Below are 12,250 nucleotides of genomic sequence, written 5' to 3' on the forward strand. Positions count from 1 at the left end.
TATTTTAATATAACATACTCACCGATTTATTCCAACTAACTAAACACATTTTTCTGATTCCTAATAATCTTCAAGATAATATAATTTTTTAGTAATCCAACATTTCCTGAACCAAACGCACTCATAGGGTTTGGCGGTAGTATTTGATGAAATTGCAAGTTGCCATCAATTTGATATTCATGAAAAGTCAGGGGTAGTTTTAAAATTCTCTCATTTTAAAAAATGATATTCATTCAACGCCTACTTCTACTAAAGACTGATAATGTTAAAATCATCGCCCCCATCTCCAATTCCACTCCCGTTAAGCAAAAACTTGGACGTTGACAAATCATAACGCAACTTACACATGAAATTTCTTATAAATCACAAGTACTACCAGTATTTGAAAAACCTAACGCAACTTACATTGCATATCTTTAAATATGAAATTTCATCAGAGCAGTGAGGATGCGGTGATATAAGACGAAATCAGGCACGAGTACCCTGCAACCCAAACTAAAAGTCGCAGCCCTCTCTTCTGAAGAGAGATTTAAAGCTGCTTCTCAGGTTTGCCCTTTTCAAATATAAGTTACATTTGGAATTTGGCCTTGTCAGCTCGCTTTCATAGCCAGGAGAATAAAGCACAACCTCGTCACCGAACCTTCCACCCAGGGAAAACATCCAAATTTCCAGTTGGTAATGCTTCACCATGCTATGCTGATGATAACAAGGAGTTTAGAGGTATCTGCCTTTATATATAATCGTAAGGCATTAAAACCTGTTTCCACCTTTCCTTTGCTCATCAGTGGGAAATAGAGGTGGTAAGACAAGGGACATCCTGCAGCATAATTCCTCATGAGCTCATTTGATTGCCACAAAGCTAAAGAAATTTAAGACATGATTAATTTTTTAGTAATAAATTTGGAGCTTGTACAGCCCAAAATCTCAAATTATTTTCTATATCCTCCAGTTTTCTTCACCAAATAGCCACAGCAGAGGGAGTCCTTGAAATGACATACCTTAAGAAATCTGAGCACTCAATGAAAGAATCTCCTGCGACATCGAGCAGATCCATGCTCCTCATAGTCAGCCTTGGTGACACACATTGCTTCAAAATCAGGACTGCATGCCAAAAGTGATCCTCCTCTCCATACACCTAATATGGGACTGGACACGCACAAAATTATTTACCAACTGGGAGCACTAGTTTTTTTTTCAAAGAAAAATTACTAGTGTCTTCACTTACTCTTCCTGAGTAGTTATCTTCACTTCATAGTCATCAGGGACAATAGGCCGTAGCTCCATTTCCCTGCAAAGCAAAACATATATATTTCCTGATGAGCCTCAACATTATTTCTCATTATAAACACATAAAGATTTGCGCTTACAGTCTCTCAGCAAAACGAGGAAATAAAGTGCTTCCACCGGTCAATATTATGCTGCCAAAATCCACAAAAATAAAATCAAAAAATGGAAATTTTATAAATTAAATATTTTTAAAGCTCAACACTTGAGGAGTTCAAGAAGCCACCTTTTATAAAGTACAGAATGCAGATAAGGGTGGCAAGAATTAACAGCTCGAACAATGCACTCAGCTAGTCCAGCCTGGTTCATTCCTGCAAAATAGTCCAAATTAGCACTTTTCCAAGAAAATATAAATAGCACCAGGCAAAATGGCAAATATGTTATTCTGTTCCAACTTCACCTCGGGAAATTTGTACAATTTCCATATTTTTCAAGCAAATTCCTCCCCTGGCTCATACTTTACCAAATTACTACAATAAATGTAGGAACATCAACATTACTAACATTGATACATACCCAAATCAGCAGGTTGAAAGATCATCTCCGGGACAAGGAATCGTTCGTTTGTCAAGTCAAACTCCTGTATAGATAACAAGGATGTGTAAATTAGTAAAGTTGGAAAGATGACTAAATTCAGAAAGAACCAGGGTTAATACATTTTTGGTCAGGTCGACTCTCTTTCTGTCCCTAGGCTCTTCTGCATCTTCCATCTGTTTTGTCTCTGATGGAGATCCATCACCAAAACTGAGATACCTCTGAGCCGCATCTGGGTCTTTAACATAGCCCTTCGTGTGTGTGATGCCATCAGGAAGAACATACGTGCACCTCAAGAGATTGTCCCTTCCTCGTTTCCTGTAAAATGTTCATATATGAACATAAATTATAAATGAACATACCTGATGTTTTCTATGAAACAAAGCACGCACACCTTGCATCCTATATAGTTTATTAACACCATCCAAAAATACAAAATTATTAGGAGTCTTTACACATGCTATCACTCTTATATAGCATAGTCCATAAACAAACACCCCACTTTAATCCTCGTCGATTTCACTAAACATACATGAAACAACATCCACGAATAAAAACTTCTATTTTATTTTATTATTGAAATGGAAAAGAATCTCATTTCTCTTTGAAGAAATAGAATATCAACCTGGCAATTTGAAGATCACGAGCGACATCAAGAGAGACAAAACACAATTTCTCCTTGACATCATCAATAATGAAAGTTTCATCCATAACGTTGACAGCGCGATACGAAACCAGCTCCTTCAAGTAATTGGTCAACGCTTTCCCACCCAAGTCAATCCTTTTCGCCGCGTAATTCATCGTGAAGTTCTGAAACACAGGCGCTGCATGCGTGAAACTGAATCCACAATCAACCACCAAGCTACATTGCGCCTTCGACACTAGTCCGTACGGTCTCCGACTCGCCTCGTAAAGATGCACTAAAGACGGCGAGTCCGCCACGAAAAACGACTTGAAGTTGAAGTCCTCAAAGACGAGCTCATCGGTGGCACGTTGAATAGAAGGGAGAGTGAAGAGCGGTTCGGTGAGTAAGAGAGATGATGTGGAGGGGTTAACGTGGAGGAGAGAGGAAAAGAGGTGGCCCCAGATGTCGCGCTGGAGGTCGGCGTTGATTAAATAACCGCGATCAATGGGACGGCGGACAGCGGCGGAGGTGAGGTCTTCGGTGGTGGAGCTGGTGATGGGAGATGGGTGAAGGAATTTTTTGGAGGATAAGGGACGGTAGAGACAGTTGGGGATTATGACAGCGGGGTCACGCTCGCTGCCTTGACCGGCTTTTATCAGGCCGCCACCGTTGTCGAGAACAACGACGTTTGACATGTCCGATGTCAAAGAGGAAGTGTAAATTTGAATGTGGATGTACAATACATATCGAAATGGGTCCTTGGGGCTTGTTAGGGTTTATTGGAACTTGGGAATAAGAAGAACCAACATTCAAGTAAATTCAGGAACTAGAATTATTCATGATGCCAACCTCTACAGGGTATTTGATTTTTGTGAGAAGAGAGAATTTTTTTTCCACTAGTTCATAATCTAACTTTCGTATTCTAGATAATCCGATATCATTATACAATATCATCTTTTCAAGGTTAATAACATATTATTTACTAGTCCATAATACCAAATAATAATAATAAGATTATTATTATTATTAAATAAATATATATATTTTTTTTATGATAAAGTGTTTGGGTCCGTTTACGCGCATCTTAATTAGTCTTTTAAGGATTTAAAATTGACATTCGAGTTAATCACCTCAACAACAACCTCTATTAACAACTTAGATGGATCGAACTCAGGACCTTTTAAATAATACACTAAAAAATCTTAATTAATCGCTGGTCACCTAATGATGGTTAAATAATTAAATATTATTTAAACATTATTTAAATAATTAAATATTATTTAAACACAAACTTAACATAAAAAAAAGCTGAGAAAATCCTAAATTTTGTATCCAAATGATATGCCTCAACATAAGACATTAATTTGCACATCAATATACCACAAGACTGCATATCATTTAAGATAAAAAAAAATTGGACATCATTTGATATGTATAATATTATTCTTTCATGTTTAATGGGATAACCTTAAAGAGAAAGCAATTTGGAGGTTTAGTCATTAAGATTTCAGCGTGATNTATCCAAATGATATGCCTCAACATAAGACATTAATTTGCACATCAATATACCACAAGACTGCATATCATTTAAGATAAAAAAAAATTGGACATCATTTGATATGTATAATATTATTCTTTCATGTTTAATGGGATAACCTTAAAGAGAAAGCAATTTGGAGGTTTAGTCATTAAGATTTCAGCGTGATTTGCTCACAAGGCTTCTCCTAAAAGGTGTTATCATGATACTGATTGCTTGCTTTTGACAATCTGCACTCAACTAGGTGGACGGCATGAATGACCACCATCCAGACTAAAATCGGATGCTTTACGCTAGAAATGTTGAAAATGCATACCCTTCTAATGTATAACTATCAAGCATCCAAATCTATAGGCAACCAAGCTTTGTCTCAGTCTAAAACCACAAAACCTTCTGGCCAAACCAAGTTGAACTAGTCAGAAACGATTAACTAGAACAAAATCCAGTCAAAAGGACTTAGTCAGCTCAGGCAGTTGGAAAAACCTCATTTTCATTTTTAATCTAACGGTGTAAGCCTATCATGCCAAGAGAATTTGGCGCATTCAAACAAATGTTTTATACTCCTGCAAAGAGAGCTCCAAATTCCTGCTTGACAACGTTAGTTTCCACAAGCAAACTAAATTAGAGACGCACCTCTCAATCCACAATAATCTGAATAGCAATGTAGGCTGGAAAAAGAAGGGGATGGACAAACTTGTGGTTTAACAACTGTATATAAATATTATAAATCGTTGGAGAAACTGTAACAGATTCTCATCATTCACTATATTCGATATCAAATCCTGCATGCTTTACTCCATTGGATGCAGGTAAGTACACAAGAGTAAAGAAAATGGTGAAAAAAACATTATAAGATACGGAAAACCTTCCATGGGGGGAAGTATGTAGTAATGTGCAGCAAAGGCAACATCAGCCCTCCATAAAGACAGCCTACTCAATAGGGGGCATAGTAATACCCTCCAGGCTGCCCCATACCAGTGACCTGTGGCATTCCATAAGGCATCATTGATTGAGGATTAGGACCATAATAGCCAGGGTTACCAGCAATCTTGTTCAAACCTACTTGGCCTTGCATCCCATCCCTTCCATATTGCTGCCAGAGCTGCTGTTCCTGCACAAGAAACTGCTGCTTCCTCTCCATTTCTGCCATCTGCACATATGAAGGAGGTGGCACAGTAAGGGATGCTGCAAATGGATCCTCATTCCCCAACTTTTGGATAGTCCCATCAGGGGCAGGCAGTGCCAGCACTGGAGTAGAACTCTTTCCTGGCACAGGCAGTGTCACACTGCTTGCACTTCCACCACTCAGTTGAGTGGTATTCACATGCTGTCTCACTGCCCCTTGATCATACATGCCATTCAACAACAATGGATCAAAACCACCTGCATATGCAGCTTTCTGCTTTGATAGATTACTTGCAGATTCTGCCAGAGCTAATTCCCAATCTGCCTTACCGCTCTCAGCAGCTGGAGTTTGCCACGCAGAAGTCACCTCAGGCTCTCCATTTGAGGGGAATGCTTCCCACGAACCATTTTTATTCGTAGTTGGCGGCCCGGAGAACAAAGCTAAAGCCAGTTTGTTGCCTTGCTCATCAGCTGTAATTGCATCATCCTTCAAATTCAACAAATCCTCTGTTACCTGTTGACGCTGAGGTTTGGGTGCTTGTTGGGGCTCAGGTGGAGGTGGTGGAGGAGGAGTGTAACTCTCGGGTGGAGGAAGAGCCTTAACCTCATTAATATCTGGTTCCGGTTCTTCCTTAATAGAAGGTTTCTCCTCCCTAATTCTCTCAGGACTCTTTGGTCTGTTTGCCATCTCCTTCAAGAAACCATCAAGCGTCCCCAAAAGCTTATCAGTAATCCTCTGCACTTCTGGGAACTCAGATGATCTTGCAATCCCTATGTCCTTACACCAACCATAAAATCCCACAAGCTCATCAATCATCTTAGCTGCACTAACATAAGTATCAAAACCCTTAACACAGTCTGTATACTCCATCTCAGTAAATCTATCCAACAATACCCCCAATGCCTCACATATCTCAATATATAACCCAAAACTCTCCTTCACAACCAAATAAAGTGCAACAAGCACCAACCTGCTATTCTTGGCTGCACCTGTTGGCCTACAAGCCAAAACCCTATCAAGGATCCTCAGCAACTGATTCAACCTCCCTAATACCCTCTCAGGACTCATTTCTCTCATAGGAGTGGCCTCTTTTTTTTCCTCTCTTCTCACTGACTCATTCACATCACCATAAGATCTCGATCTCATCCCCATTCCATGATCAAAATCATCCTTAAACCTATCATCCTTCTCCTCAATTTTCCCATCCCCACCCCGTTTTTTCTTCTCATAAACATCAAACTCCACCTTCTCATCCAAGTACATAGCATAAAACTTCACAAAACCACCATGATCCCACGAATTTGAATGCGCCTCATCTCTAAAATCTGACATATTCAAAACCCTCATCCCTCTCCTCGTTGCATACACAATTTCCTCCCCAAACAGAAAATGCCCATCTAATAAAAGTCTGTGCACAAGCATGAGTGCCTTCACAGCCACAATCCAATCATGGGTTTTACTCAGTCTCTTTGATATAGTAGCAACACAAGCAGTAACATACCCTCTAGAATAACAAGTCATACTAACTATTTCCCTAATATACTTCTCATCAGCCGGTTCATCATCATGACTAGTGGCTTTAACAATCAAAACTTCAAGCTCTGGTGCAATGTTACCAGCCACTTTTGCCAAACTTATACTCGTTTGATCTTTCACTGCACCGATCGCTTTACGGATCGTGCTTGGAGCCATAGTTTTACAATACAAAGAAGAATAATTAAGCGTTTATCAAAAGAAATGTTTGGTTTGTACCAACCTTTTTGGCTTGGCGGATCTGAAGGAGAAATGGAGAATCGATTGACTTGGGTGACTAAAACCGACGGTGGAGATGAAGACTGTAGAATCGGATAAGCTGAGAACAGGCAGTGGATCTTAGAGCTAAACAAGTAGCAAATGTTTGTCGGTGTGCTGGATTGTTAATGCAGTTAAAGAGAGCGGCAAAGAAAGATGCGACAGTCACAAAAGTTTGCAAAAGCGCGTTAACAGGCGGAGAGTCCATCACCATCTACAAACGCAGTCGTTTTAGAAGCTTTTTGTAAAGACATGCGTAACGGTGGGGAATTATTTATTTACTATTTTCATATCATAATTATCCTTTTTCTAGTGATAAACTTTACCATTTTTAGTTGCTTTTCTTATCAAATTATCTCCAACAAAATTCAATTTTCTTAATATGTAAGCAACACACCATTCTCAATTATCCCTTATAATTATACCTCACACTCAACAGCTCTACCTTCTAAAACATGGAAATTAGATTAATTTTATAACCAGATTATATGATGCAAAATGAAAAATCAACTAAACAAAAGAATAAATTATATGTCAATCAGAAATTTTCTTTGTTGAAGATAAGAATCCGAGAATCACAAAAAGAGTGTTGTTACTATTTCCCTATGTTAATTGTCAAATCAATTATGATTATTTCAAAAAATATATATAATTATTGAATCAAATAATATAAATTATTTTCTCTAAACCAAATTAAAATAATTTAATCCATAAGTATAACAAAAATTATTTTATTATATATTAACAAGGCACAAAGAATTCAATTTGAAACTTAATATAATATAGTTTTAATAATCACTGGATGACCCGATAGTGAAAAAACAAAAGAGGTGTTTTTAGAGTTTGAATCCTTATGGTTGCTAATAAAGGTAGGTAGTCATTAGAGTTTGTACCCTACCGATAGTTATAGGATACTGGAGAATTAGTTTAGATGCGTGTAATATGACCAGAACACCCCCGGTTATAAAAAAAAATAATGGTATATATTTGTATGATTTTTTATATGGTGAATATGGAATATGAATGTGATTAATTTTTGTAAGTTTGAACTCATTTTAAAATAAAAAATACAAAGCAGAATTCATGTGTATATATATACACATGTATATAACTTGAGGGTGAAAAATAATAATTACGAAACACCATGGATTTTATTATATTTTCCGAAACATATGAATCGCACTTGTAACGGCATCTCTCGCCTTCCCGGAAATATTAACATTTGTCAACTGTCAACTCGCTTTCCACTCACCGATTCTTAGCCCAAGCCTGTGAGAGCGAGAATGTTCATCCTCCGAGTCCACTCAGTGGACGCCAATCATCCTATCACCACCGAAGAAACCGGCTTTTCCACCGTCACCAGCTCAACCACCCGACCAAATCCCAATCCTAATCCTAACCCTAACCCTAACCCTAAATTCAGCGAGAGGAGAGGATTGGTCCACCTGTTTCGAGGCACATCACAGAGCTATCTAACAAACCCTAGCCCTGGATCCACTTCCCTCTTCGTCGTCGCCGTCCCCAACTACCTCTCTTACGATGATTTTATCAGATTTTGCGGCTCCCACGTCGACCACGTGGACGAGCTCATTTTCATCAGGTAACTAACTTATTAACTAATCATTATCGCCATTTTTATATTTTGTCTAATTTAATTAGAATTGAGAATTCTGAGTTTTAATTTTAGATCTTTGTTATGCTTGTTGTTTGATTTTCAGGAATGATGGGATGGAAGATCGATACAGTGTATTGATCAAGCTTCCTGATGAGTTTACAGCTGATGGGTTTTACAACAAATTCAATGGCAAGAGGTTTTCACCAGCCGAGGTAATTCAGCTACATTGATACTGATTTCTTTAAATGTTTGGTTGGTCTAATTTAGAATTAAATTCTTGCTATGTATGAATTTTAGGCTGAGGTATGCCACATGCTATATATGCTTTCTGTGGAGTACACTGAATTTGCTGAGATTGCTAGCACTCCACCACTGGGATTCACTGAGCTACCCTCTTGTCCAATTTGCCTTGGTGGGTCACTTGCCTTTTTTTTTCTTTTAACAGTAGATGTTGGATTAAAATTATATTTCATTTTATGTTTATGTGGATTGCTAATTCTCTTGCAAGATGGTGATTTATACTATTTATTCTGATGTTTTAGAGAGACTAGATCCTGACACTAGCGGAATTCTTAGTACGATCTGTGACCATTCGTTTCAATGTTCATGCACGTCAAAATGGACTTACTTATCTTGCCAGGTTAGCTATATCTCTGTTCCCCAACTCCAACATTTTGGAATATATGTAGTATTTCATCATTTTGACTGGCATAGGGTATTATGTTACTGGTGTGTAATAAGTACATACTGATAAATATTTGATTTTACTTTCTGCAAGGTATTTTCTTAACCTCAAACATAGTCTTCCTAGGATATCACACAGTCTTTATGTTAATTTTTCCATTGAAATAATGTGGGACTTTGAATTGCCAATGCCTAATGTTCAAGATCCGTAACTCTTCCCATTCCTGCTTTGTCTTAAAAGTGATGGATGCCTCATACATCTCCTGGTCACTTTTGCTAACCGTATACTTAAGACAAATGAGCTTAACGAAATTAGACCTTAACTTCATTTCCATGGATCTTAAAAGTAAGTTCAATTATCATGTTGAAAATTGCGGGAATGCTCCTGCTCAATTGTATTGTCATAAGTTTGAGAAATTGTCTCAATTCTTTTGGCTTCTAATTTTCTATTATTTTATACACTACTACAGATTTTGGGCTAATATAAACAGAAATTAAGAACATGGGACCATGATTACAAATATTCTGATATGTCATCTTCTGTCATGCCAGTAAACAATTAGTGTGGGTTCATGTCCAAATTTGTGATTTCACCTTTCCCTGCAGCTTACCATGAAATACTCTGAATCAAGGTGTCTTCTTTCCTTTTTTTCCCTTTTTTTGATACTCAACTTCTTTTGTGCATCAGGTTTGTCGATTTTGTCAGCAGCAGGATGAGAAACCAACTTGTTCTGTTTGTGGAACAGTGGAGAATCTCTGGGTTTGTTTGATGTGTGGTTTTGTGGGATGTGGAAGGTAATATATTAATTGTAGTCTTTTTGTTTGCATTTCATGTCTGAAGACTATAAGCCAATATAACTTAAGATTATTGCCTATATTATGAGTTAAAATTTCCAAGTTTGGAACTGTTAATAATTCTTGTTCTTTTTCTGAACTTAGATATAAGGAGGGGCATGCTGTTAGGCACTGGAAAGATACACAGCACTGCTACTCTCTTGATTTAAGAACACAACAAATTTGGGATTATGTTGGTGACAGTTATGTTCATCGACTGAACCAGTCTAAAGCTGATGGAAAGTTGGGGGAGATGAACTTTCGGTGCATGTCACCTGAGGAACATTGTGGTTCTTGTGGGTGTAGTGAGGATTCTGGAATTAGTGGGGCCCTCTTTAACAGCAAAGTGGAAGCAGTATGTTTTTCCTATTATAACTATAATTTGAACTTGTGGATATTTTAATTTTTATGACTTAAAACTTATTGAAAAGATTACTATAAAAGATCTTTTGAACCAGTACTTGTAAATTTCTTATGCAACATAGACTGTTTTACTTAAGCAAACTTTTTGTAGCTAAACAAGTAAATAGGGCACTTTGTGTCTCTGTTTCGTGTATCAGCAAGTTTACCAATGTTAGTCTTCTAATGCAATGCGCTGACCTACGGTTTTTTTCCTTGAGAGTAGATTGTAGATGAGTACAATCGCCTTCTTGCTACTCAACTGGAGACTCAGAGACAAGTAAGTACATCAATTCCAAACTTGCTTACTCCTCCTCCCTCTTATCTTGCTTTCTCTCTCTCTCTCTTTTTTTTTTTTCTTTTCCTTTTTCCTCTCCTCTTGCTTGACTGTTGATCTGTCATATTTACTCTGTGTTTGTGAAATCTCTTATATTCCAGATGCTATCTTAAATACTCAAATCTCCTGTTTGTTTAATCTATTACTTTGGTGGGAAATCATTTTTATGGTTTGTTCATTTAGGTATATTCATTTCTTTTTTTTTTTATTAAAAAAAATAAAAATAAAATAGAAAGAAATTGCAGTCTGCCAATTTCCTAATGAGAGTTTTCTTGTTTGACAATCCTAACTATCAAAGCCTGCGGAATTATCTATATGTCTGATTTTGTTATAGAAGACATAAATGTTTAAACAATGAGAAATTTCAAATTTGATTTGCTTGTGTGCGGAAAATTTTCATAAAAAAACTTATGTTCTTTACCATGCAGTTCAATTTTGGACACATTTTTTCTATTCATCTGGGAGATTTTTATTAATTTTTTTAATTTCTGTTTTATTGTAGTACTATGAATCTATACTTGCAGAGGCCAAAAGTAAAAGGGACAGTTCAATCTCAGAAGCAGTAGAGAAGGCTGTGGCTTCCAAGATGTTGGACATCCAAAATGATTTGGACAAATGTGAAGAGGCAAAGAAAGCTGTTGCAGATGTAAGTTGTTTACTTTAGCCACTTACATTCAAATTTTGTTATGCGATAGTTTGGGTGAGGTTTGGTTCAGTTTAAGTTTTTACTATGTGTGAGATGAGAGTATGTTATTCCTGACAGTGTTTTTCTGTTGATAGATCAATAGAAATCTCATTAAAAATCAAGAAGTTTGGCGGAAAAAGGTTAAGGAAATTGAAGAGAGGTTCGTTGTGTTCTTATTTGTATGGTTTGTTCTGTTATTTAATTAAATGAGAGAATCATGATTTCTTCTTCTCTCCAGGGAAATTTCATCACTAAGGTTGAAAGATGAGAAGATACTTGATCTGGAAGACCAGGTACTGTGGTTTATCTAAATTTTCTGTATGTAACGGATTGAAGTTTTGTGACAATTTAATGAAATGGTTGCAGATAAGGGATCTGACAGTGTACCTCGAAGCCCAGAAAACTCTTGATCACATCACAGATTCAGATGGCATCAAAGGAGGAACAGTCTTGCCAGTGTCTTATGATCAATCTTCCTCACCCAACAACCGAAGGCACAAAAAGTCAGGTCGGAGGCGAAACTAGTCTCTATCCAATTTCTCACAATAATAGGAATGTCATATTGTATTGTATATGGTATATACTCTGTGCAAAGTTGTCAGTTTAAGTCATGCATGTTGAACAAGAAGCAAAATTTTTGTCATTGATTTTGGATTTTTTGTTAAATAATTTGTGAACTAGCATTAATGATATCTTACTTGATTCGAATTATAATATATTTTTTTGGGATTTGAAATTTAAAAAATGGGGAATAGAACTTTATATCTACATCTCTTTCATTATTTATAAAACCACATAT

The 12,250-nt window shown here is 37.0% G+C and overlaps 3 protein-coding genes across 3 annotated transcripts; 1 reads left to right on the plus strand and 2 right to left on the minus strand.

The window, feature by feature from the left end:
- Positions 1 to 591: 591 nt before the first annotated feature.
- Positions 592 to 3,359, minus strand: LOC116130312 (actin-related protein 6-like). Its single transcript, XM_031416058.1, has 8 exons — positions 2,444 to 3,359; positions 1,941 to 2,136; positions 1,801 to 1,864; positions 1,511 to 1,595; positions 1,368 to 1,418; positions 1,226 to 1,288; positions 999 to 1,146; positions 592 to 817 (listed from the first exon to the last, which is right to left on the minus strand). The coding sequence occupies exons 1-7, from the start codon at positions 3,136 to 3,138 to the stop codon at positions 1,017 to 1,019; spliced, it is 1,284 nt and encodes a 427-aa protein (XP_031271918.1). The 5' UTR covers positions 3,139 to 3,359; the 3' UTR covers positions 592 to 817; positions 999 to 1,016.
- Positions 3,360 to 4,716: 1,357 nt separating this feature from the next.
- LOC116130319 (probable clathrin assembly protein At4g32285) lies at positions 4,717 to 7,104 on the minus strand. The gene has a single exon (XM_031416066.1). The coding sequence runs from the start codon at positions 6,796 to 6,798 to the stop codon at positions 4,915 to 4,917; it is 1,884 nt and encodes a 627-aa protein (XP_031271926.1). The 5' UTR covers positions 6,799 to 7,104; the 3' UTR covers positions 4,717 to 4,914.
- A 985-nt stretch (positions 7,105 to 8,089) lies between these two features.
- LOC116130313 (BRAP2 RING ZnF UBP domain-containing protein 1) lies at positions 8,090 to 12,030 on the plus strand. Its single transcript, XM_031416060.1, has 11 exons — positions 8,090 to 8,497; positions 8,616 to 8,724; positions 8,810 to 8,924; positions 9,055 to 9,152; positions 9,885 to 9,991; positions 10,136 to 10,385; positions 10,656 to 10,709; positions 11,269 to 11,412; positions 11,547 to 11,611; positions 11,690 to 11,744; positions 11,818 to 12,030. The coding sequence occupies exons 1-11, from the start codon at positions 8,181 to 8,183 to the stop codon at positions 11,974 to 11,976; spliced, it is 1,473 nt and encodes a 490-aa protein (XP_031271920.1). The 5' UTR covers positions 8,090 to 8,180; the 3' UTR covers positions 11,977 to 12,030.
- The last annotated feature ends 220 nt before the right edge of the window (positions 12,031 to 12,250 follow it).

This window comes from Pistacia vera, unplaced genomic scaffold (genome assembly GCF_008641045.1).
Source record: "Pistacia vera cultivar Batoury unplaced genomic scaffold, PisVer_v2 Contig219, whole genome shotgun sequence".
Taxonomy (NCBI): domain Eukaryota; kingdom Viridiplantae; phylum Streptophyta; class Magnoliopsida; order Sapindales; family Anacardiaceae; genus Pistacia; species Pistacia vera.

Excerpts from the sequence above, each read along its gene's own strand:
- LOC116130313 (XM_031416060.1), top strand. The coding sequence starts at position 8,181 with ATGTTCATCCTCCGAGTCCACTCAGTGGACGCCAATCATCCTATCACC. Across the intron at positions 10,710-11,268 it reads AACTGGAGACTCAGAGACAA|TACTATGAATCTATACTTGC; the intron begins GTAAGTACATCA and ends GTTTTATTGTAG. Across the intron at positions 11,413-11,546 it reads CAAAGAAAGCTGTTGCAGAT|ATCAATAGAAATCTCATTAA; the intron begins GTAAGTTGTTTA and ends TTCTGTTGATAG.
- LOC116130319 (XM_031416066.1), bottom strand. The coding sequence starts at position 6,798 with ATGGCTCCAAGCACGATCCGTAAAGCGATCGGTGCAGTGAAAGATCAA.
- LOC116130312 (XM_031416058.1), bottom strand. The coding sequence starts at position 3,138 with ATGTCAAACGTCGTTGTTCTCGACAACGGTGGCGGCCTGATAAAAGCC. Across the intron at positions 1,289-1,367 it reads CCTCGTTTTGCTGAGAGACT|GGAAATGGAGCTACGGCCTA; the intron begins GTAAGCGCAAAT and ends TTTGCTTTGCAG. Across the intron at positions 1,147-1,225 it reads AAGATAACTACTCAGGAAGA|TCCCATATTAGGTGTATGGA; the intron begins GTAAGTGAAGAC and ends GTGCGTGTCCAG.